Source organism: Camarhynchus parvulus, chromosome 15 (genome assembly GCF_901933205.1).
Source record: "Camarhynchus parvulus chromosome 15, STF_HiC, whole genome shotgun sequence".
Classification (NCBI taxonomy): domain Eukaryota; kingdom Metazoa; phylum Chordata; class Aves; order Passeriformes; family Thraupidae; genus Camarhynchus; species Camarhynchus parvulus.
Window position 1 is genome coordinate 9,501,056 of NC_044585.1, and position 24,669 is coordinate 9,525,724.

The 24,669-nt window shown below is 55.1% G+C and overlaps 1 protein-coding gene across 1 annotated transcript in view; it reads right to left on the minus strand.

Annotated features, from left to right (window-relative positions):
* MYO18B (myosin XVIIIB) overlaps nt 1-24,669 on the minus strand; it is a 63,308-nt gene that overhangs the window by 20,424 nt on the left and 18,215 nt on the right. Inside the window, exons 14-36 of the mRNA XM_030959125.1 lie at nt 24,371-24,563; nt 23,651-23,731; nt 22,572-22,719; nt 22,280-22,439; nt 21,053-21,236; nt 19,891-20,083; nt 19,226-19,335; nt 17,609-17,674; nt 16,097-16,225; nt 15,740-15,883; nt 14,221-14,310; nt 12,950-13,069; nt 12,730-12,838; nt 12,172-12,296; nt 10,824-10,978; nt 9,958-10,081; nt 9,030-9,224; nt 8,819-8,929; nt 7,927-8,031; nt 5,943-6,089; nt 2,527-2,640; nt 2,020-2,136; nt 1,287-1,370 (exon numbers count right to left, since the gene is read on the minus strand). Of these exons, the coding sequence (XP_030814985.1) occupies nt 1,287-1,370; nt 2,020-2,136; nt 2,527-2,640; nt 5,943-6,089; nt 7,927-8,031; nt 8,819-8,929; nt 9,030-9,224; nt 9,958-10,081; nt 10,824-10,978; nt 12,172-12,296; nt 12,730-12,838; nt 12,950-13,069; nt 14,221-14,310; nt 15,740-15,883; nt 16,097-16,225; nt 17,609-17,674; nt 19,226-19,335; nt 19,891-20,083; nt 21,053-21,236; nt 22,280-22,439; nt 22,572-22,719; nt 23,651-23,731; nt 24,371-24,563 (3,004 nt within the window). The remainder of the gene's footprint in view (nt 1-1,286; nt 1,371-2,019; nt 2,137-2,526; nt 2,641-5,942; nt 6,090-7,926; nt 8,032-8,818; nt 8,930-9,029; nt 9,225-9,957; nt 10,082-10,823; nt 10,979-12,171; nt 12,297-12,729; nt 12,839-12,949; nt 13,070-14,220; nt 14,311-15,739; nt 15,884-16,096; nt 16,226-17,608; nt 17,675-19,225; nt 19,336-19,890; nt 20,084-21,052; nt 21,237-22,279; nt 22,440-22,571; nt 22,720-23,650; nt 23,732-24,370; nt 24,564-24,669) is intronic.

Here is a 24,669-nt window from a genome sequence, read left to right on the forward strand (position 1 = left end):
CTGGACCCCTCTGCTGAGCCCCTCTGCTCATTCCCTCTCCTGATCCCCTTTCCTGAACCCCTCTCCTGGACCCCTGTCACAGACATCTTTTACGAAAAATCCTTTCCTTAGGATTTTTCCTCCTGAGAAGCTGAGAGGCCTCAGGAACAAAATGTAAACAATGGTTATCTGCTGCTGTGGAATGCAACAGGTGGGTCTGTGATTGGTCTCATGTGGTTGTTTCTAATTAATGGCCAATCACAGTCCAGCTGGCTCGGACAGAGAGTCCGAGCCACAAGCCATTAATCATTCTTGTTGTTATCATTCTTTCCTATTCTATTCTTAGCCAGCCTTCTGATGAAATCCTTTCTTCTATTCTTTTAGTATAGTTTTAATATAATATATATCATAAAATAATAAATCAAGCCTTCTGGAACATGGAGTCAGATCCTCATCTCTTCCCTTATCCTGTGAACACCATCACAGACCCCTCTGATGGATCCCTCTGCTGATCCCTCGGCTGAACCCCTCTCTTGATCCCCTCTGCTCATCCCCTCCCCTGGACCCCTCCCCAGTCCCTCCCATGCCCTGGGGGTCTCTCCTGGCCCCTGAGCTGCTGTGGCCAAGCACTGCCCTCCCTCCCCAAAGAATTCCCTGCTGCTGGAGCCTCACAGAACAGGCCTGACACCGAAGTGTGGCTCTGAATGGAGAACCTGCTGGCCAGGGACACGTGTCTGGGGCCCCTCTGCTCCTCTCTCCTCACACACTCTTTGAGGACAGCAGGTGTAAAAATTCACAGTCTTTGTGGAAAGCTGCCTGGGCCAAGCTGTTTCCTCAGTTCTTACACCGAGATCTCCAAAGGAAACTGCCCTTTTAGTGATCCCGGGTTCAGATTTTGAATTTGACCTAAAACTACAGGAATTTGTCTCCTTTTATCCAGCCTATCTCCAAAGCACCACCCGCTCCTCCTGCTTCTGATTCCTGGGCAGCTTAGCCACGCTCCAGTAAAGCACTTCACTTAATGGGATTACTCATGTGTTTAAAATTAAATCCCTCACTCCAGGAGAGCTGGCACAGCCTCAGAGGCAAGGAGGTGCAGCCCCTGGCTGGTGCCCACCCTGGGGTCAGCCCATCCCAGCCAGGGCAATTCAGCAGGGGAGGAGAGAGAAACCAGGCTGTGAATCCCAAAAACTCTGCCAGGGAAAAATTTCTCCAGCCTAAAGAGGTCCCACTCCGCAGCAGGGGTGCCACAGGCTGGGCAGGAATTATGTTTTCCTGCAGGAATTACGTTTTCCTGCAGGAATTACCTTCTCCTGCAGGCTCTGCTTTTCTTTCTTCACATCCTCCACCTGCGTCTGCAGCTCCCGGATCTGAGCGATGTCTGCGGCCGACTGCAGGAACAGAAAATGTGGAGTGGGAGCAGCAGGGCTCCGAGCAGAGGGCTGGTTCCTGCCTGAATTTCCTGCCACTGGGACACTGAGCTGCTCCTGGACTGCCCTGATGGAGCCTCATTCTCCCAACTCACTGCAGCATCCCTAATTTTTGAAACAAGTATTTGTGGATCAGGATTCTCCTGGTTCCAGACACAGGCTCCTGGATCCCTAGCACCTCTGCAAGGAGCACCAGACTCTGAATTGTCAGCCTGGCCCCCTCCCATGGGAGTTTTGGGGTCCCTCAGCTCCCAGGATAATCCTTTGGGAGAGCCTGACATAGTTTGGATATGGCACTGGAAGCCCCAGGGCTGACTGACAGTGCTTTTCAACCTCTAGAGGAAAAAATGGTGAAAGGAAGAATAAAAACAACCCAGAGGGACAGCTCTAGGATTCCCCAGGTGTTGAAACCAAAGGCAAAACACCTCTTGAAAGAAAATTAAAAACTGCAGGTGAGAGGACCTGGTGCTGTGAGCCTTCCCTTCCTCATCACAGCATCTCTGTGGCTCCTCACCACTGTGCACCCCCAGGTGCCACCACCTGCTCTGTGCCAGCCTGCAGGGCTTTCTGAGAGCCCTCCCAGGGCTGGAGAGGCTGCCCCAGCCCCTACCTGGGCGATCAGAGCTTTGTGCTTTTCCATGAGCTCGTTCAGGTCCTCCTGGTCCTCGTCGATGCGTTTCAGCAGGTCGGCTCGCTCGTGCTGCAGCTGGAACAGCTGCTCGTCCACCTGCAGGAGGACCCACAGCTCCTGCTTCATGGATCCCACCAAATCCCCTCTGGAATATGCTGCCAACAGCCTCCAGCCCATCAGAGAGACAGGGCAGGAAAGTGGGATGCTGTTCCCTCGCAGGAATTTTGTCCACCCCATTAAACCACCCCGAGGGGTGTTGCTTCCAAACAGCCCCAGTGATTTAGTGAGGAATATCCTTGGAGACTCAGTAAATTTGCTGGGATATCGTGTAAATATCCTCAGAGGTGTAATTAACACTGTGAGGTGATTTATTAACCACTCTGGTAGTGCTGATTTAGGAAACCATCTGCTGATTGCTGCCAAAGCCCCCGAGGTGGGACTGTGCCCTCCCACCTGCCCTGCCCTGGGACATCTCCAGGAACCCACCAGGGTCTTGCTTCTGCTGAGGGTCTCCAGCTCCGTGTGCAGGTTCTCCAGCTCCTGGGCTGCTGTCTGCTGGCATCTCTGGGCCTCTGCACACTTGGCTTCACTCTCTTCCAACTGGGAAAAGTTGCAGGGGATCATCATTAAAGGAGCAGGAACCACATGCCAATGGTGCTGTCCCCGTGCTTATTCCCACTTTCACAGGGTGTCACCCTATTTTTTTTAAGTTCTTCTAAACCTTCTGATGTTTGCACTCTTGTAACGAACTTTCTCACGCACTTCATGTAAATAACTGATTGTTTTGCATTCTTTTATGGAGGAGGAGAAAGTTGATGGACTGTTGGTTTGTCCAGTGTCATTGGAGAGGTGGCACTGTCACCCTCCAATCCGCTGTCACTTTTGGAAATCTATAAATGTTGGAGTCAGAAATTAAACTGCCCTCTTTTTTACCTTGGAGAGTCCAGCGTCCGTGTTGTTTTATTTCATGTCCTAGAGCGACAACAGGGCATTTTTCCCTGCTAAACAACACAGAAATCTCCACATTTTAAACCCCTGCTGCTCCTCAGCTTGTCTGCTCCTGGTTGGCACCTCCCAGCTCAGATCCCAACACCACCGCCTGTCCTGGTGAGTCCAGGCACATCCTCCCTCCTCCTCGGCCAGGCAGAGCTGGGATCATCAATTTGCAAAATTATGTGAATTACACGTAATTCCTGATTAGAGCAATTCATGATTCGGGGGTTTGCAAATGGGCTTTTCACGTGGCGTAAATTGCATTTGCAAATACACGTGGAAGATCCCATTTATAAACGCTCGTTTGCTCTCGGGTTTTGCAGCTCAGCCATTGAGATCGCGAACGATCTTCAATGGGCTGCAAACATCTGGAAGCTGCAGCGTCATCCCCAAAACTCCCCCCTTGCCTGGGCGGAGGAGTTGTCGTAGGCTGTACCTGAACATCCAGTTCCTTCCCCTGCTCGTTGGGGTTTCTTTTTCTCTACGAAAAAGAAAAATAAACCCCTCTGCTCACTGCTCATTTCCTGTGGAGTTCCAGGGAGCAACGGGAAAAGCTGCACACCATGGTGAGAGTTTGAGAATTTTTTTTTTTTTTTTACTTTCTTTTTTATCTCTCACCCTCAAAAAAAAATTTAAAAATAAAAAAGTGGGGGGAATAATGGAATACTATCACTGGAGCAATCCTCAGCTGGTTTCCCTCCATTTTTTGGGAGGATTGAGACCTCTCACTAGAAAAGGAAGAACTTTCTTCCATCAGCTGTAAAAAAGTCTCTGTTCCTTGCTGGGATGAGTTGAAGATGCCACTCAGATCAGCTCCTGGTTTTATGGCCTTTCCCACCTGTCCAGCTGCATCCCCACTCATGGACTGGCCTCTTCCCTGCCACAATTCCCACCAAACTCCTGAGAATTCCATCAGACAGAAAAGCATCTCCAGGACCCCTCATTAAACATCAGCTTCCAATTCACTTGGTGTAATGGAATTTTCCCACTTGGGAAGAATAAATTGAAATTCCCCCCCAAAAAATGCATAATGTATGAACTGTGGAACAACATTAGTTTGCTGTGAACACCATCTGTTAAATACCTGCATAAAATGGATGCCTCAGCCTTATTAAGAAACAATGCTGCACTTTCAGCCATATGGATTTTGATTAACGGAAATGTAACATTTTAGCAAAGTTTTTCTTCTCGTGCAGGTCTGTGGGCTGCTGGTAGGATGCTTTGGCTTTTGAGAAAGTCGTCATGAATGCCATTAGAAATTGTTTCAGCTTAAAGGACAGGATAATCATGTGGCATTTTAAGCACAGGCAGAGCCTCAGTGTTGGTGGCACAGGAAAAAGTCCACATTCCCAAAATCCAGGCTGTTTGCTCTTCTCCAAACACAAGGGAGATGAGCAGAGGACATGGAATCACAGGGACAGAGAGTGACCTCCTGCCTTGCTGTGGGGGCTGGGGTGTGCAGGGAGCCAGAATCCCAGAATCCCAGAGTCGTAAATGTTGGGAAAGACTTCCAAAGTCACCAAATCCAGCCTGTGCCACCAGCCCAGAGCACTGAGTGCCACATCCAGGAATTCCTTGGACACCTCCGGGGACGGGGATTCCAACCCACCCTGAGCAGCCTCTTCCAAGCCCTGACCACCTTTTCCATGAGGAGATTCCTCCTCATTTCCAACCTGGCACAGTTTGATGCAGTTTCCTCTCCTCCTGTCCCCGTTCCCTGGGAGCAGAGCCTGACACCCCCAGGCTGTCCCCTCCTGTCAGGAGTTGTGCAGAGCCACAAGGTCCCCCCTAAGCCTCCTTTTCCCCAGGCTGAGCCCCTTTCCAGCTCCCTCAGCTGCTCTCTCCATGACTTTACTCTCTGGAGCAAAGACTTAATTCCCCAGATAATGCCCAGCTCATTATTCCCCAGAGAGATGGGGCTGGACATGATGGGATGGGCAGAGGGAGCACCTCAGCATCCATGAAGGTCCCTCAGATCAGCACATGGAAAGGACCTGAGTGCACAGCCCTGCCACATTTCCCTCTCACCAGGGACTGGGAAAAAACAGGGGCAGTGCAACCTCTCCAGCCCCAAAGTGGGATTTGGGAAAAAATGAGAGATTAAGGAAGTGCAGCACTACAGCACTGGGTCAATAATAATATTTAACAACACAAGAGTGCAAAAAAATGGCCATTCCCAGTGTGGCCTGCCCCAGCCATGGCCATCTCCTGCCCTGGACATCCAGGTAAGGGCATGGACACACCTCTGTCTCCATCAGGCCCAGCTCACCTTCCCCTTCTCCCCCAGCACAGGTGGGAGCAGCTGCTGCTCACAGCTGTTATTTATGCACAACGACCCTCCCAATTACATTTGGGTGTTGCTGGAGTTGCTCGTGCCTCCAGGTTCGTTGGTTTCCAGGTGAAATGTGCAGAACAGATTAATTTCTGAGTGGTTCCAGCAGGCCAGCATCTTTAGCTGAGCCCCTGCTTGGCACTTGGGAATACACAGCCCACGAGGGGATGGACAGCCCCGTGGTGCCCCTACCCATGGCAGGGGACTCAGAGCTCACCCTGGGGTCGGGGATGTCCCCAGTGTGGTGGCACAGAGCTGGCACAGGCTCCGCAGGTCACTCAACAGCGCCGAGCTCAAATCCCCCCCATCCCTCTCCCGCTTCCAGCATCCCTATGGCAACGCCGCCCCAGCCCGGCCGTAGGAGACGCGCAGAAACGCGCCAAACAGAAGGTAATTAACAGGAAAAAAAGGGAAAAAAGGGGAAAAAGGGAAAAAAACCCCAATCCACCAGCGTTGCCTTAATTACAGGGAAGCGCTCCTTTTCCAAGGAGACTCTCCAATGCGTCAGCGCTCAGTTAACCGGGGCAGCGGGGGATGCTCCTTGCGGCCTCCCCGCTGCCCGCGGCTCCCTCCCTACCTGTTTGCGCAGGTGTTCCAGCTCCGGAGCGCTGCCCCCGGGCCCGGCTGGGGCCGCCAGCAGCAGCTGAACATCGGCCAGCAGCGCCCGGCTCCGCCGCAGGTCCCGCCGCAGCTGCTTCTCCACGTCGAAGTCGCGGTGGCCGATCTGGAGAAGGGGGGACAGGGGGTGCCTGAGCCCTGCTGGCCCCTGGAACCTCCATCAGCACCTCCCGCCACGCCCCCAAAGCGTTCCCCGCTCAATTTAGGGACATTTTGGTCGGCTACACCAGAGTGAACACCTCCAGGATGTTCCATGCTTTCCCCCATCAAAGAGATGCTCCCCTGATTTGCCCACCCCTGGTCCCCACGAGTCACATCCCCCACTGTGGCCACCCCTGTGGGCACAGCCTGGCTGCAGAGCCACAAGGAATACCTTAAAAAACCCACCCTCAGTGCTCCCCCCCGGAGAGAGGGAGAGAGCAACCATGGTTACAGGGATAAAGGAATTAGGAAGCCACCAAATAAACAGGGACATGGTTTCAGCGCTCGATTTCAGCATCACTGAGGTGTAAGAGCATTTTCCATTTAGGTTGTTTTCCACGGCTCTCGTTTCAAAACCCCTTTCCTTCTCCCATTTTCTGTTCACTGGCTGAAATCAACTGTGTGGATTTGACCTTGTGGCCTGGTTTAGAGCTGGCTGGAATTTGCCGGAACAAGAAATCATCGGCATCTCCATTTCCTTAATTAGTTTTCTGGGTTGGATGTTTTCTTCCCATTTTTTAATGAACTGTCCTCTGCAAACCACAGGGTGTTTGCAGCACCACCACTGCTGCTCTGCCATCCCTCCAGCTGCATCCTGGACACTGCTTACATCACTTTCCTCTTGCTCAGGGTCTCTCCACGACCACAGGGGATAAATTTGGAGCTGTGGTGGGAACCAGCTGCCCCCTCCCAGCAGTGCAGCCCAGGATTTTTAAGTGACAAAGGCAGGATTTGATTTAGCTGCTGCAAGCTGTGGTTGTGTCTCACAGCAATCCCAGCTGCATGGCCCCATCTCCCCTTCTCTTACACCAGGACTGCCCTTGGGGGGCTGGAGGGGAAGGGGCCTTTCCTCCTGAGCCCCCCCAGCTCCTGCTGCCTCCTCATCCATCTCAGCTCCCCTCCCCTGAACAAGCAGGACACGTTGGACTGTTGTAATAATCCCCTGCTTTGATACAGCATGTGCTTGGGATACAATTCCTCTGCAACGAGCAGGATTGGATAAACTGCTTTTCTTGGCAGCTGGATGCACTCCAGTGCTAGACCTGGCTAGTTTGACTCTCATGAAACACCAGGAAAAAGAACACACCTCCTCCTGCTTGGATTATTCTCCTGTACATAAAGGAACAATTCCCCTCTGTGGGTCCTTGGTGGGACCATGCAGCTCCTGTGTGATCCCTGCAGTCCCAACACCTCCAGATCCCAGTGCCTGCTGTGGCTGGGTGGCATCTGGGACAGAAGAGGGACAGAGCCCCACGAGCAGCTGCACGTGCACCAACACCAGGCTGCTGCTCTCGCTGCACTTTATCCCCACCCCTGTTTTTAGGGCAGGGCTGTCACAGACATCTTTTATGGAAAATCCTTCCCTTAGGATTTTTCCTCCTGAGAAGCTGAGAGGCCTCAGGAACAAAATGTAAGCAATGGTTATCTGCTGCTGTGGAATGCAACAGGTGCATCTGTGATTGGCCCATGTTGGATGTTTCTAATTAATGGCCAATCACAGCCCAGCTGTCTCAGACAGAGAGGCGAGCCACAAGCCTTTGTTATCATTCTTTCTGATTCTATCTTTCTGATGAAACCTTTTCTTCTATTCTTTTAGTATAGTTTTAATGTCATATATATCATAAAATAATAAATGAAACCTTCTGAAACAGGGAGTCAGATCCTCGTCTCTTCCCTCATTCCAAGAACCCCTGTGAACACCGTCACACAGAGCAGCCCCTGGGAGGGCACTGCCCCCTTACCTGCTCACACAAGGTGCCAATGAGCCCTTCCAGGTCCTGCTTCTCGTGCAGCACCATCTGCCTCTGCTCGTGCTCCTGCTCCAGCTGCATCTCCAGCTGCCGCAGCTGCGTGGGACAAACCCAGCCCTGCTCAGTGCCCGGCCACCCCTCAAGGTGCCAGCAGGGCACAGCCCCTGCCCAGGTGGGGGTTTGGCAGGGCACCAAGGTCTCTGCAGCCAGCACTGGGGACCAGGAATAGCCCACATCCCCTGGAGCACCTCCTGTCCCCAGCAGTGCCAGTGGCAGGGACCTGCAGGACACTGGGGACAGGATGGGCTGTTTGAAGTACACCCAGACGTGCCCAAAGGCTGCCCCTGCAGCTCTGGAATTCGTGTTTGCACCCATCAACCTCATGGCTTCGAGGAAAGGCTATTTTCTGCAAATCATCCCCAAAAAACATGAAACGCTGGAGTTGGTGCCCTTGGTGTGACTCTGGGGTTACTGGGAGCAGTGGGGCCATGTGCTGCATCACGTGTGGCTCTCACACACTGTCCCCAACAGCCCCTCCAGCATGGCAGGGGCTCAGCCCTGCCCCAAAGCCTGATCTGCACACCTGGGATGTGACTGGGGCTCAGCCCTGCCCCAAAGCCTGATCTGCACACCTGGGATGTGACTGGGGCTCATCCCTGCCCCAAAGCCTGATCTGCGCACCTGGGATGTGACGGCTCGCCTGCCCCAAAGCCGTGATGTGCACACCTGGTGGGGCTCAGCCCTGCCCCAAAGCCTGATCTGCACACCTGGGATGTGACTGGGGGCTCACACTAAGGTGATGGTGGGAAAGCAGGAACATGGACCCCTGGAAGGGCTCCTGGGGACATGGGGAGCTCTGGGGAGCACCCAGCATCCAACCTACCCTCTTCTGGCAGGACTTCTGCGTGTCCTCCAGCTCCTCGTCCTTGTCCTCCAGTTCCTTCTGGTGCATCTGCTTCATCCTCTCCATCTCCAGCTCCAGCCTCTCGTGGAGCTGAAACCCCCAGAGATGATGCACAGCCCCGAGGGGTGAGGATGGTGTTGGGCTGTCCAAGCAGGGACAGACCCCCCTGGTCCCCCCAGCCCCACATTACCTGCTCCAGGTGCTCCACAGCAGCTGTCTGCCTCTCCAGCTCCTTCTTCTGCTCAGCAGCGCTGCCCTCCAGGTCCCAGAGCTTCTTCTTGAGCACAGGCACCGTGTCCATGGCCCCGGGGGTGCTGAGCTCCTGCACTCGGCCGGCCAGCACGGCCACCTGCTGCTCCAGCCTGGCCACCTCGGCCTCCTTGTGCTGGGCAGAGCAGGGTCAGAGCCTGGACACTCACAGCCCGCTCTCAGAACCCACAGCATTCCCAAAAACATCATCCCAACCCCCTGGAGCAGCAGCAGGGGTTGGGCAGCCCCTGTCCCACACACTGAGGGCCCCATCCTCACCTTTCCATCTTGATCCTGAGCTCACTTTCCCACTGCCCTGGGGTGTCCCTGCAGTCCAGGGACGTGCAGGACACTGGGGACAGGATGGGCTGTTTGAGGCACACCCAGACATGCCCAAAGGCTGCCCCTGCAGCTCTGGAATTTGTGTTTGCACCCACCAACCTCATGGCTTTGAGGAAAGGCTATTTTCTGCAAATCATCCCCAAAAAATGATGGTGGGGGGTGCTGGCAGCAGCCCTGGGGGTTCCCCCCACCCCAGCAGCTGTGCCAATGGCACCACAGTGGCATCTAGTGCAGCACCATCCCATGGGGCACAGACAGCACCATCCCCAAGGTGGGATTGGGGGTAGGATGTGAGGAAGGGCACAAGTGACCCCAGGGAAAATAGGGGTGGCCCTGATTAGCTGAATCATGGTGGGGGGGGTCACTTATACATAGCAACATCCCTTCTGGCAGGAGATTTAAACACACCGAGCTGTGCTAGGAGAATTTGGAATCAAGTTTCCTGATTGCCTCTGCTCTAATTGCAAAGGTAATCAGCGCTGCTTCCAGAACTGGGTCCAAGACAGCAAAGTGGGGTCTCCTCTCACCTCCAGGCTCTGCTGCAGTTTGCCCATCTCCCAGCGGATGCTGGTGTTCTCCTGGGACAGCTTCTCACGGAGGCTCTTCTCGAAGGCAGATTGCCCCAGGGCCTGGGCTAGCTGCAGGTCAAACCTGGAGGGGAGCACAGCAAGGTCAGGAGGGACACACGGACCCCACGCACCCCGCTGGACAGGGCTGGGAGCAATGTGGGGCGGTGGAAGGAGAATATTCATAGGGAATATTCCATAGGGATGGAACTGGGTGAGCTTTAAGGTCCAAACCCAGATCAGTCTGGGCTCAGACTCTGTGTCAGTCACACAGCAATGGGATGGAAAAATGACTCCCAGCAGCTGAAAGAGATAAAGAACCAGCTCCACCCTTACAGCAGCTCTGTGGTGGTGTTTGCAGGGGTCCCAGGACGAGGGAAGAGATGAGAATCTTGACTCCATGTTTCAAAAGGCTGATTTATTATTTTATTATATATATTGTATTAAAAGAAAATTATAGACTAGAATTATACTCAAAAGAATAGAGATAAAAGGATTTCATCAGAAGTCTTGAAAGGAGTAGAAATGGAATGATAATAAAATCTTGTGACTGACCAGAGAGTCCGGGACACCTGGACTGTGATTGGCCATTAATTAGAAACAACCACATGAGACCAATCACAGATCCACCTGTTGCATTCCGCAGCAGCATTCAATTATTTTTTACATTTTGTTTCTGAGGCCTCTCAGCTTCTCAGGACAAAAGATCCTAACAAAAGGATTTTTCATAAAACACCTCCGTGACACAGCTCCTCACCCACCCCAACCCTCCCCATTCCCATTCCCTGCCTCCTGCTCCAGCACCCCCAGCCTTCTCCATTCCTCACCTCTTCTGCCTCTTCTCCAGCTCGTGGCTGCGGCTCTGCTGGCTCTCAGCCAGCACCCGGGCATCCTCCAGCTCGCAGGCCAGGCGCTGGCAGCGCCGCCGCAGCCGCTGCGCCCCGTCCCGCGCCGCCTGGCACGCTGCCCGCGCCTCGGCCAGCTGCGGGGGGACACGGAGGGGCTGTGGGGCCACGGAGGGACGCACCGACCCCCCGCACCCCACAGAGGAGGGACATGGAGGGGGGATGTCGTAGAGCCCATGGTACGGGCGGCCCGCGGAGGGGGGACACGTGGGTGCCACACAGGAGGGACACCATAGAGTCCATGGCACACGCAGTTCACAGAGGAGGGACCCCACAGCACACACAGCCCATAAAGGAGGAACCCCACTGACCCCACAGAGGAGGAATCCCACTGACCCCACAACACACGCACCCCACAGAGGAAGGACCCTTGGACCCACACACCCCACAGAGGAGGAACCCCACACACCCCACACCCCCTGGATAAGATCCCCACCAGGACTCAGCCCAGGGTTGCTTCAGCCAGAGATTTTTCACCAAACAAGACCAACCCGAGGTGCTGTATCCCCTCCAGCTCCAGGCACCCCCCGAGTGCCTGCAGCATCCCAGCCCTTCCTGCTGAGCCAGCAGAGCTGCCCCGGGGCGATGCCTGATCCCATTTCTCTGCAAAAAGGACTGGAATCCCCAAGGATTCCCGTTGTGTTTGGGACAGACACTCAGAGCTCTCCCACACCAGGGAATGGAGTCGTTAAGGAATGACTTTAAATAAGCAAAAATCTTGCATTAATGAAGCCTGTAATTCCAAACTAACTGAGAGCAAATGGGCTGCTTCGCTTTACCCAAGCTCCTAAGACTCAGCTTCTTTCTTATTACTATTTAATGTACCATGAGAAATCTTTATTTCTTTGTTTTATCCTTATGGGGAGTGACCTGGCTCGCAGGCACTGCTCAGGGAAGCACGTTGGCTTTTTCCCTCCTCAGGGCAAAGCTCAGGAGCTGCCAGCTCTTTCTGTGACAGATGGGGAGAGCAGAACCCTGTACAGCTCCCAAAGCCAGAGCAGCACCAAGTCCCACCACTGAAAACCCCCTGCCCACAGCTCCTCACCCTCTGCCTACGCTCACACTTGACCAAGGTGGAATTTTGCTATTTCTGAGGCTCAAACCTGTAGGAAATATCTGTTTTGCCCCGGTCAGTGGGAGCAGCAACAAGAAGCAGATGCAATGCTGAGCCTCAACCCTGCAAAGCTCCTGGGAGCAGGGAGAGGAATATCCCTAGGATCGCCCTGCAGCCGTGGGTGTCCCTGTCCCCTGCTGGGCTGGCAGCACTTGCCTTTTGCTCCAGCCCTGTCCTGGTGCCCAGCTCTGCCTCCAGCCGCTCCTCCAGCTGCGCCAGCCGCTTCCGCAGGAAAACGATCTCGGTCTGGGCACAGTCAAACCTCACCTGCCACTCGTCCTCTGCCAACGAGAGACACCCAGGGTGGCTGCTGGGGGCCTGACCAGCCCCTGTGGCCCTGCTGGGGGCAGGGGAGGGGACGCACAAGGGACTGACACCAGCACAGAGTTTATGGGGCACGGATCTGCTTTGTGTGCCCCATTCACACCGAGCATGTGCCCTGCCTCGGGCACAGCTTGTGTGCCCATCCCACCCATCCCAGCAGTGCCAGCAGCACCCTGGGGCACAGCACACCAGCCCCATGCCAGAGCCAGAGCTGTGTCCCCAAGCTGTCACAGCCAGCTCCCGCTGGATGAGCAATGCAGGGTGACAGAATGTTCTGGAGAGGCCAGGGGCTGCAGAGTGGCACTGACTGGGGGGGACAAACCTCTGCCCTCTTCTCCAGGTCAGGCTGGATGCCCAGAGCACGCACTGCCTCCAGAGGGACATCCCTACCTCCTCCAGAGCCGCTGATCTTCATCTCACGCAGCTGCACCAGCTGCTGCGCCTCTTCCAGCTGCTTCTCCACCGACTCCAGCTTCTTCTGCACTTGGTCGTGTTTGCTCTGGGGAAGGGAGGAAGGGAGCAGCTCTACCCAGCTCGGGGGCACTCGGGAGGGCTGTGCCAGGGGGATGGCAGGGCCACTGTCACCGCACAGGGCTCGGGGCTGTGGTACCTGCAGCTCCTGCAGCTCGCGGGTGCCCCGCAGCCGCTCCGCCCGCTCCCCATCCAGGGCCTGGCAGGTGACATCGCCCTTGTAGCGCTCATCCGACAGCTCCGTGGTCAGGTCAATGATCTGGGGGAGCAGGGGGGCACTCTGGGCATGGCAGAAGGGGGTTCTGCCGCGCCACAGCCATCCTGACAGCTCTGCCTGGTCTCAGGAGTGCACAGCAGCCCTGGCCAGTGTCACCAGTGGGAGCCCAGGCTCCTGCCTGGCAGCTGCCTGTGCCACGCTGCCTGCACTGCAGGGCTCACCACAGCTCTCCATTGTCCTACGTTATTGCATTAAATTTCCTTTGAAACCAGGAGCAGAAGGGGAGAATTATTAATCCAGAAAATCAATTCCGTTTTCCGCAGAGCAGACGGGCACATGGTCCTTGCTGCTCAGCCAGTCCAGCGAGGGGCTGCAGAGCCACAGGGAAGCACAGCATTCCAACACTGCTCTCCTGCGCCTGACAGCATTTTAAGGCACCTCACATTGTGCAGGCTCCTTAGGGAGTCCCACAAGTTTAACCCAGTAAGCAAATCCCACAGGATTTCTCTCCCTGGTGTTTTCCTAGGTCTGCCCTGAGGCAGTTGCCTCGCTCAGCATTCCCAAAGGGCTTAAACTAAACCATCTTTGCCCCCTTCCCGGGGATGAGGAGGGTCCTGGCCTTGGGGGCTGTTGGCTGCAGCCTAGACCCAGCTCAGCCCTGCTGCAGCCAAGGGAGTGGGAAAACCCAGGGTATTTATAGAAACCTTGGGAGCTCCTTCTCCTCGTGATGCTTGGCAAAATCCCAGGCACAATCACAAGGAGCTGTGCATCTGAGAGCAGAGCCCACAGAGGACCAGCAGCCAGCTGGGAACATGAAATCCCAGAATGGTTTGGGCTGGAAAGGACCTTAAAGTCCATCCAAAGCTTTAAGGGACAACTTCCACCAGCCCAGGTTGCTCCCAGCCCCATCCAACCTGGCCTTGGATATTTTCAGGGATGGGGCAGGCACAGCTTCTCTGGGTAGCCTGGAGTGTTGCCAGCCTGGAATTCTGCAGCTGGACACTGCAGAATCCTGTCCAGAATCCTGTCCAGGGCACCACCCCTGGCCACGGCTCCTCCTGCTCTGCTGGGACTGCTGCTCCTGTTCATCCCCATCAGCTCCCATCCCAACCTGGCCAAACAGGGCTGTGGCAGAGGTTTTGGGGTCTGTATCAGCTGTTTTGGGGTCTGTACCAGAGGTTCTGGGGCTGTACCTTGCTCTCCAGACTCTCTGTAGTCTGTCTGAGCTCGCTGCACGCCTGCTCGGATTTTTCCAGCTTCCTTCTCAGCGCCACCAGCTCCTCCTAGGGAAGATTGGAAAAAAAAAACACACACACACACACAGAGTTCCAGCATCCTCGGCTTATTTATGAAAACCTTGTTTTCTGCTCAAAATAAGTGGAAGAGACATAGCTGCCTTATTAATAAAATTTACCAGGCAACTTTGAAGGCTGCTCACTGCAAATTGCCGGGACTACAGCTCCTGACATGAATTCCATCGGAGGGAATGTCAGCTTTGCTGTGTGTGGAGCATGTTTTATGAGAGAGCAGCAAGCCTCAAAAGCCTGGGATGAACAGCCAGGGGCCTGGATCATGCCCAGGGAGTGTCTCAGGGCCCTGGCAGGTATCAGAGCATGGTGCAAAGGCACGGTGTTGGCTGTGATTCCTTCCCAGGCAGCAGGAGCTGCTCCATGCAGCCTTGTCCTGCTTTGATGTCCAACACCGAGCGTGCAAAGTGGTGATAAAAACTGAGGTTAACAGATGATGGGGCCTGATGGATCCCAGGTGGGCTTGGAGACAAAAACAGAGGCTTGGGCAGCTTTTATTTCATCTGAGCCAGCCTGAAAACAGCTTGTTCAAACCTCGCTAAGGCAAGAGGAGGAGCGGGACTGCAGGGAAGATGGGAATTCAGCACAGGTCTGAGAGGGTGCAGAGGGGTGAAAGGAACCTTTCCTGGGACAAAAAATGTCCATTAGCATCTCCCATCACCCAGGGCAACACAGGTGGATGCCGGCACAGCAGTGGGGACAGCACAGAGTGGAGTCCCCTCTGTCACAGGGGTGTCTGAATGCTCATCTCTCAGCAGCCCACAGGCTGACAAACCCATCCCCAGGGGTTTGGCTCAGGGGACACAGCCCCTGGAGCTTGCAGAGGGCACGAGGAGGGCAGTGGCTGATCCCTGGCGTGGGGTTGGCTGTGGGGACACGGTGTGTTTGCTATTGTCCCTCTAAGCAAGAAGTCACTTCTCCCTCCACAGCCCTGCAGAACATGCGACACCGGGCTAAGAACTGATGGCAACTTCTGGACGGTGGGAAAAACATCTTTGCTGGGCAGAAGTGACTTCCAACTTGAGCAATCCACCAGGCAGAGCCCCTAAAGCACCCTGTCCTGTTACTGTTCTAAGTTCTTCTAAGCCTTCTGATGTTTACACTCTTGTAATGAACTTTCTCACGCGCTTTCCTCTAACTAATTATTGTTTTACATTCTTTTCTGGAGGAGGAGAAATTTGACGGACTGTTGGTTTGTCCAGTGTCACTGGAGAGGTGGCACTGTCCTCCTCCTATACACTGTCACTTTTGGAAAAATCTATGAACGTTGGAGTCAGAAATTAAAACTTCCCTTCTTTTTTACCTTGGAGATTCCAGTGTCTGCGTCATTTTAATTCATGTCCTGTAGTGACATTGTCCTGTCCTGTCCCACCCATCCCATCCCATCCCAGCCCTTGGCACTCACCTCCTTAGCACGGAGCTGCTCCTCGCCAAGGTTCACACTGAGCAGGGGCCGCAGGTGGCTCAGCAGCTGCCACCAGGGCCAGTGCCTGACTGCCTGGAACACCTGCAGGTTCTTCTGGATGCAGCGGATGGCCAGGCGCTGGATCTGTGGGGACACAGCAGGGATCACCCCCACCCAGCCAGGAAAAACCAGGCTGGGACACCGGGCTGGACAGGGAAAGGTGGCAAAGGAGCTCAGGGATGGCAGCACAGCAAGTCATGCCTACAAGGGAAAGCTTCAAAGGAGCTCAAAGAGCTGTTATTTGGGTGCCATATCCCAGGTGTGGGCTCAGGTGTCCCCAGCCCACAGGATGGGTACCTTCAGTCTCTTGAACTTCTGGCGGCTGAGGAAGCCCTTGCAGGCAGCCTGGAGCAGAGTCATCTTCTGGGCTATCAGCTTGTCTCGCTGCTTCTCCAGCCTGGAGATCACCCCTGGCTTCAGGAACACCTGGCAGCAAGGAACAGGTGACACGCCTTAGGTCAGGGCTGGAAACTCTCCCTCCTCCTTGACAGAGGCATTGACCATCACAAGGTGCAATTCCTCAAAACTTTCCTGTGGGATGCTGCCTGTTCCCCCCACTGTGGGGATGGATGGATGGATGGATGGATGGATGGATGGATGGATGGATGGATGGATGGATGGATGGATGGATGGATGGATGGATGGATGGATGGATGGATGGATGGATGGATGGATGGGATGGATGGGATGGATGGGATGGATGGGATGGATGGGATGAGGATGATAATAGATAGATGATGGATATGGTGTAATAAGATTCTGACAGGTGACACACAGATGCACACAGGTAACAGCAATAATGTGTTACAATAGCAAAACCAAAATAAACCAGATTGTTTTCTTTCTCTGAACTGGTCAGAAACACCTCAGAAATGACACAATTTGCTGATGCCATCAGACCCAGGCCAGTATAGATCTCTGACTGTCTGAAACATCTCTGGGTCACTGCTGGGAGAAGCTCTTGGAATCCAGGATCAGGAGCTCCCAACCATTTGCACGGCCCAGCTTTAATAACCTGAGTGACCCGGGCGAGGCCGGGGCTGTGCTGGGAGAGCTGCATTTCAGCCATGCCAAATTGAATCACAGCACAACCCCAAGGAAAGCAGCTCTCTCGTGAGCTGATGCCATGATTGCTCCACCACCCATTCGATTGCCTCATTAATGTCTGAATTAACTCCCCAACCCTGCGAGTTTCACAGCTGGTACAAAATCAATGCTCAGAGCGACGGCGAAGCGAACCCGTCCCTAACAAAATGTGACCAGGGCTGCCACCGTGCTATTGATTAAGAACGAGCGTTCCAGAGAGGAGATAATTACAAACTGCACAGTGCAGGATAAAAAGAAAGTCATTTCGCTCCACAGAACCGTTCCGTGAATTCTTTCTTTACAAACTCCAGAGCTGAAGGCAAGCACACACGTGAAATTAATTTTTCTTTCAGACCATCGCGCTGAAGTTCAAATGTGGTTGCTGTGACAGTTCCTGCTCTGCAGCAAACCCACAAGCTGCCCAAGCCCCCTTCACTCCCAGGAGACATCAATGGTAATTAGAGACTTAAATACCAGCAGGGGCTGGCTGGATTTTGGTAATTAGGTACAGGATTTACCCTGGGTTCTGCTTTCAGATGAGAATTATGAGGTTTTGCTCTGATATTTAGCAAGTCTCGGTTTCCCAGCCCACCTGGTGCCACATGCAGCAGTGGAGGAGAGATTTTGTCACTAGTTTGGGGAACTTGGGGCTGCTGGGGAGCCTGGCATGGGGCTGTGCCCACACATACAGAGCAGCAGGGAAGCAGGGCACAGTCGTGGTACCTGGGTGCGTCCTATGGCAACGCTCTTCTTCTCCAGATCCAGCGCCTGGAACAGCTCCTCGATAGCCTATGGAGAAGGGACAGATCATGGGACTGCCCAGGAAGCACCCACACCCTGCTGGGAGCTGCTGAAATGGGGTGCAGAGACCCCCAGTCCTCGTGGGCACCCAGTGAGGGTTCATCCAGCTCTGCCCTCATTTCCTCCTCCCCTTGCCAAAGCCCAGTCCCGAGCCCCAGTGCAAGGACCTCCCTCCCTCGAGGCTTTCAGCAGGATGGGGAGCAGAGATTTGCAGCTGCAGGCGAGATTTTCCTCCCTTTGCTGCCATCCCTGTTCTGGCAGAGCCTTGGTGCGCGGGCAGGAGGTGACACAGGGGACAGTGCCTGTCCCAGCATTGTCCAGCTGCACTCGGTGCTCCCCTCCTGCCCACCTCACCAACGGCTCATCCCATGGAGCCAAAACCAGGGGCAAGGGCTGAGTTCTCCCCTGAGCCCACAGAACAGAACTCCTGGGGGATTTGAGCAGATTATCCCAAGGAGAAGCCTGAACTCAATTACTCCAAGCTTTGGACCAGAACATGAACACAACAGCAGCAACACCAGCCACCCCGCTGGGGGAGCCACGCTGGATGGATGGGTGGTTTGAAAGCCCCAGGACTACAGAAACTGTAACAAAAATCCTCTGCTAACACCTGACTCCACACAACATCATCTCATCTCCTCCCCGAAGGACAAACCCACAGAAGGAATATTCCACCATGGGCCCAGCAGCAGCATTGCACCCCTGGCCTCACCAGCAGCCGTGCTGGAGGGGATGGAGCACAGCAGGGAATGGGATATGGATCACAGAGCACAAACAGGCTGAGGAAGCAGCAGAGCTGTGGCTGTGCCTGCTCTGGTGGCACTGCTGGGACCAGGAGTGGTGCAGGGCTGTGCAGGACAGCCCCATCCCAGCACAAGCACGGGGCCAGCTCTTGCTGTCCCCTCACAGCTGAGCCTCTCTCCTGCTCCAGCAGCCAGGTTCATGCTGGGTCCCAGGCAGCATTTCCCAGCTGACAAACCCTGGTGGCAGCAAGCTCCGGGGAGGATGGGATTTTCCAAATCCCCTGCTTACACGCTGCTGACAAGGCACCCTCTGCCTCCGACAGCACTTCATGGCAATATTGACCTTTCCCAATTGTCAGACTTGTCTTATTAAATCCCGAGGTCTTAACTGCCTTTGCACGTGCTGGCTGCAGTTTGCACAACACAGCACGTGCCCAGCTTTAATTCAGCTCCTCTCAGCTCTTGGTGGCTCATCCACAGCCTTATTCCAGGCATGGCTTTGCGCTGGTTTTGCTGCAAATTCACTCGGAAACAAATAAAACTGGCAGGTGTCCAGATTCCCTCCTGAGCTCTTTTGGCTTTCAGCATCACAGGGTGAGGTGAGGAGTCACCCCAGGCTGCAGGTGATGCCCAGTGCTCAAAAGATTCCACAGTCCCTGTTCTCTTGGGCTTCTGGGAATGTTGCCTGGCTTGTCCTCAGGTTTTTGGGGAGCCAGGGAGAGGGACTGGACCACAGCAATGCCCACATCCTCCCCTCAGCTCTGGCATCATCACAGCCCCCCAGCCCAGCACACACCTTGCTCTCATCTGGCACCTCGTAGGCAGAGTTGTGCTTCTTCATCACCTCGGGAGCCAGCACCTGGAAGCGCCTGCGGAACTGGGTGAGGAGCAGCCTGTCCGAATAGCCTGGGGGCACACGGGGCTGTTGGGGGCTGCACCACGCCCAGGGCATGATCTGAATGTCCTGGGGGCACACGGGGCTGTTGGGGGCTGCACCATGCTGGGGCATTGGCACTGGCACACTGGGGACCTGCTGGGACATCCTGTGCACATCAAAGGGCACCAGGGGTGGAGGGGACCTGGGGAGCTGCCATGAGAGAGGAAATCCCTGCAATGAGGGCACGGAGAGGGCACCCAGATGAGTTTGAGGTGGCCAGATGGCACCCCAGCACCTTGTGTGACACAGGACACAGCTCCCTGTCCCCATGGCATGGGCTGTGGGCAGTGCAGGTGCAGCCTGACGCTCCACTGGAGCTGCAGCCTCAGAGCTCAGGCAGGAGAGGGGCTCAGAACCCCTGCAAAAAGCAGGGATAAAAATGGAGGAGGAATTTCTGAACGGGGAATTTCTGAAGGAAGGGGGATTCCTTGCCTGCTGGTGAGAAGCAGGTGATGAGCAAAGGCTGAGCAGGGGCAGGGAGCTGCAGGTGAGATGGGCACGAGCCAGGCAGGGTCTGGACATACCGACACGGTGGAGGCGCAGGGCATCCAGGAGCTGGGTCCCCTCCAGCTGTGTCCTCAGAGCCACCACGTCCAGCTGTGGGGCTGCATCTGGTGGCGCTGGGGGCCGAGGGACCGGCCCTTCCCAGCCCATCCCTGGGAGGAGGCAGTGCACAAAGTGCAGCTGGGAGCGTCGCAGGAGGTTGGTGAGGGCATCCTGCAGGGTGGCAGAGGTCAGTGGGCATGGAGGGGACAAAGGGTCAGCACGTGCTGGCAGTGGGAAAGGCTCCCTGTGCCACCTGCAGGGTGTCTGGGCAGGTGGAGGGGTCGGCTCTGTGTTGGGAACAGGCTCAGTCAGAAAATGTTCCAGGATTTGTAGAATCATGGAATGGTTTGGATTGGAAGGATTAAAAATCATTGTTGTTCAGGGATGCTGGGCAGGGGGTTTGCCAGGGGCAGGCAAGACACCAAAATGGGCTGGTTAGGGACTCAGCAGAGCCTGAGCCTCATCTCCTGAGAGAGTTGGGCCGCTGAATGAGGTGTGAGAGCAGCAGGAGCCTGGCACGTGCCCAGCGCCCAGGGCTGGCCACTGTCTGAGCACTTAAGAGGATTAAAGCAGCGAGGTGCTGGTGTAATCTGTATGTGATCTGTGTGTAAACTGTGTGTAATCCGTGTGAGATCTGTGCATGATCCGTGTGTGATCCGTGCGAGATCCGTGCGAGATCCGTGCGAGATCTGTATGTAAATTGTGTATGATCTGAGATCTGTGGATGATCTGTGTCTGATCTGTGTGCGGTCTGTGTGTAATGTTCGTGAGATCTGTGTGCAATGTTTGTGAGATCTGAGATCTGCGTGTAAATGGTGTGTAATCTTTGTGAGATCTGTGCACGATCTGTGTGTGATCTGTGTGTGACCTGTGTGATCTCTGTGAGATCTGTGTGTAATCTGTGTCTGATCTGTGTGAGATCTGTGATCTGTGTGTGATCTGTGTGCCATCCATGCCTCATCTCTCCATTTAGGGGGCTCTCCCTGAGTGCCAGCAGCTCAGCACCCCCAGGTGGCCACAGCCCCAACGGGGAGGGGCAGGATCTCCCTGCTGGGGGTGCAGACACCCCTGTAAGGCACCGTATCCAAGCCAAGATCCCCCCGGGTACCACCCCCCCATCCCGCAGCCGCTGCCACTCACCGCCTGCAGCTTGATCTGGGCGCACACCGACCTCTTCCTCACGGCGGCGAAGCTGCTGGCGAAGGTCTTCCTCAGGCAGGCGTTGCGGTGCAGGGCGGCCTGGGAGCGCCCCTCCAGCCCGGCCAGGGCAGGGCAGCAGAGCGGAGCGCCCGCCCGAGCCCGCACCAGCTCCCGCACCGCGGATCTGCGGGATGGACACACGCACACACACCGCGGGTCGGCATCCCGGCTTCTTCCACAGGGATGCAGCACCCAGCGCCCCGCATTCCAAACTGGCGCTGTGTCACAGACATCTTTTATGGAAAATCCTTTCCTTTGGATTTTTCCTCCTGAGAAGCTGAGAGGCCTCAGGAACAAAATGTGAACAATGGTTATCTGCTGCTGTGGAATGCAACAGGTGCATCTGTGATTGGCCAATGTTAGTTGTTGCTAATTAATGGCCAATCACAGCCCAGCTGGCTCGGGCAGAGAGTCCGAGCCACAAACCTTTGTTATCATTCTTTCCTATTCTATTCTTAGCTAGCCTTCTGATGAAATCCTTTCTTCTATTCTTTTAGTATAGTTTTAATGTAATATATATCATAAAATAATAAATCAAGCCTTCTGAAACATGGAGTCAGATCCTCATCTCTTCCCTCAACATGAGACCCCTGTGAACACCATCACAGTGCTGCTCTGAGGTGTGGAACAGGGTGATGGGACACCTGCACCCTCTCCATGCTCCCTGGTCAGAGCATGGAGGTGTTCTCTGCTCTGTTAAAGCTTCCCTGGGTTGAAGCCCAAGCCAAACGAGCCAGGAGCATGCAAGCAGAAGGTTAAAATCCCCCTGTGTGCACAGACACCTGCAGCATTTCAGCTCCCTTTCAATTCCAGTTTCGTTTGCAAGGCTGCTCAAAGCAGAGGGAAAACCCAGGCAGCTGCTGGGGAAGCCTCACAGCTCTGACTTGTGCAGAGACACCTCCCACTAGCCCAGGTTGCTCCAAGCCCTGTCCAACCTGGCCTTGGACACTTCCAGAGATGGAACGGGGCTTTACCACCCTCACAGCCAGGAATTTCTCCCCAATATCCCACCTAAAGCTGCCTTCTGCAGTGGGAACCATTCTTCCCTGTTCACACAAGGGATGCCCCACTCCACCCTCTGTCTCCAGAGCTGGGGCAGGTTTGAACTCAGGCCAGGGGCACCCCCAACCCCCTCCCACGGGCACTGTGGCACCTCCTGGCACTTACACCGTGGAGTTCTGCAGCACCTGGATGGCATTCTGGGCCGAGAGGTTGAACTTGGCCTTGCTGACCCAGCCCGTGAGGTCGTAGCGCACGGGGGCCGTGCCCAGCTGGTGGCAGATCTCGAAGTGCAGCGTCTGCTCACACCTGCGCAGGTGCCCCTCACCTGTGGCAGCGACAGCACCCCAGGACCAACCCAGGACAAAAAACCCAGTGATGGGTTAAATCATCCACATCTCCCCCAGATCCCAAACCCAGTGATGCCAGAGGCTGGGCAGCCGAGCCGAGCCCAACTCACCATCCTGGTGGGGTGCCTTGGTGGCGAAGTAGGAGCAGAGGCGCTCGAAGGCAGTGCCGTCCCCAGAGCCTGGCACCAGCACCTCCTCATCCAGGATCCACAGCAGCCCCCGGCGAGCGGCCCCGGCGCTGCCCTTGAGCACCTGCGGCTGCCGAGGTGTTGGGGTGTGATGCAACAGCCTGTCCCAGTTACCCCGGTTCCTTCCCCAGGTGTGCCAATCACCTCTCCTTTCCCCCACCCTGAGCCCTGTCTGTCAGTCTTGGCATTCCAGCAAGGGCGTGGTGTGATTGGCGAAGTTCAAAAGAAGCCTCTCAGCCCTGGGGACATTGGGCCATCCAGGTGTCATTTGTCCTCTGAGACTCCCCCCTCCTGACCTGGTTGGTGGGATCCCTACCCCTACCCTGCCCCTCTCCCTGGGGTTAAAAGGAACAGCAACAACGTGGTTTGGTAGTTCTGTTGGAGCTGTTGCTGCATTCAGAGGCCTGTGGGCCAGGAATAAAGCTCTGGATCCAAACCCTCCATCAGAACCGACTCCTTTCCTTTGCCTCACCTTAAAGCTTCTCCACCAGAGGTAAACTGAGCTCCTGCACACCTGGACTTGTCCCAAGCACCCAGCTGCAGCATCCAGCCAGCCAAAGGTGTCTCTGGGGTGAAACCACCACAGCTGCCACCTTGGTCAAGCAGCAAGGGCCAGACGAGCTCAGACACGTTCCATCCGGCTATATTGGTATTTAATTCCAATACCGGGGGACACGGGGGGCTCTGGGCTCCAGCACAGCCTGCTCTGCTCCCCCACCCTGCTCCCCCTGCCCAGCTGTGCCCCCAGCCCAGAGCAGACCCTCCCCAACCTGATCCAGCTCTGCACATCACCCTCAGCAGTGCCCCAGAGGAGCCCATCACCCCACGATGGAAGGGGTGATGGAGCGCGGAGCTCGGTCAGGGAGGGTGTTTATATTGTAAAAAGCAAAAAGTCCTGGTGGATGCTGTGCCCCCTCTCCCTGCAACACCTCAGGTCACTCTGGGATGCTCCCACTCTGCCTCTGGAGCCCTCACTGCAGGATGCAGAGGGGACAGGGTACCTGGGAGCAGCTCAGGTCGATGATGGACAGTGTGGCCAGCGGAGAGCGCTCTGGAAGATCAAAAGACACCTCGACATTTTCCTGGAAAACATCATTTAAAGGCTTGTTTTAGTCAAAAGACACCTCAACATTTTCCTGGAAAACATCATATAAAAGCTTGCTTCAATTGTGGGACAGCATCTGGAAGTCTTCACCACTAGGGAAGCGCACATTTATCCCTACTCAATGATGTCTGTGTTAAACCATAGGAATTCAGCTCTTTTCCCAGGGCTGGAGGCATTATGGTAACTCCTTCAAGCCTATAATAAGTTCATCTCTGCCTGTAGGTTTCTCAGCAGCTTATTTCTGCAATAATTTATCATTTTCCTTTCTATCCTCTATTATTCATCACCTGAGGAAAAAGTCAGCTGCGCCAACAGAAGGCACAAAGTCTCCTGAGCTGCAGCAAGCATCTAATAGAATTCAAAAATTATTTGAGTTGGGAAAAATCATCTCATTCCAACCCACCCCCCTGCCATGGCAGCTTCCACAAAGATGCCAAGAGAGCAGAAATAGCCAAGAGGATTCAGAATTGAGGCAGGGGGTGGAGAAGGAGGCTCCCCCAGCCCTGCTGCAGCCCTCCCAGCAAAGCCCCTGAGTTATTCACTCACACCACAGCAGGACCCTGGGGCACAAAGGCACTCCCAGGTGCTGGGAGCTGCTTCCAGCCCTGCTCCTCACCTCTCTGTACCTCTCCATCTCCCACAGGAAGGTTTTCTCATAGAAGAGCCCCTGCAGCCTCTCCTGGACGTAGTTGTGGCACAGCTCCTCGAAGGTGGCCGCTCGCTCGCGCCGCTGCTGCCGCGGGCTCTGGAAGCCAGGGGTGTCCACCACGGAGATGGAGCCCATGGAGAGGTGCTGGGAGGAGAAGGACCTGGGGAGAGCCACACACAGCACCAGGATTTACCCACAAATGGCAGCAGAGTGGTGCCAGCTGAGCCCTCACAGTGGCACAGGACACTGCAGTCCCAAATGCCAGC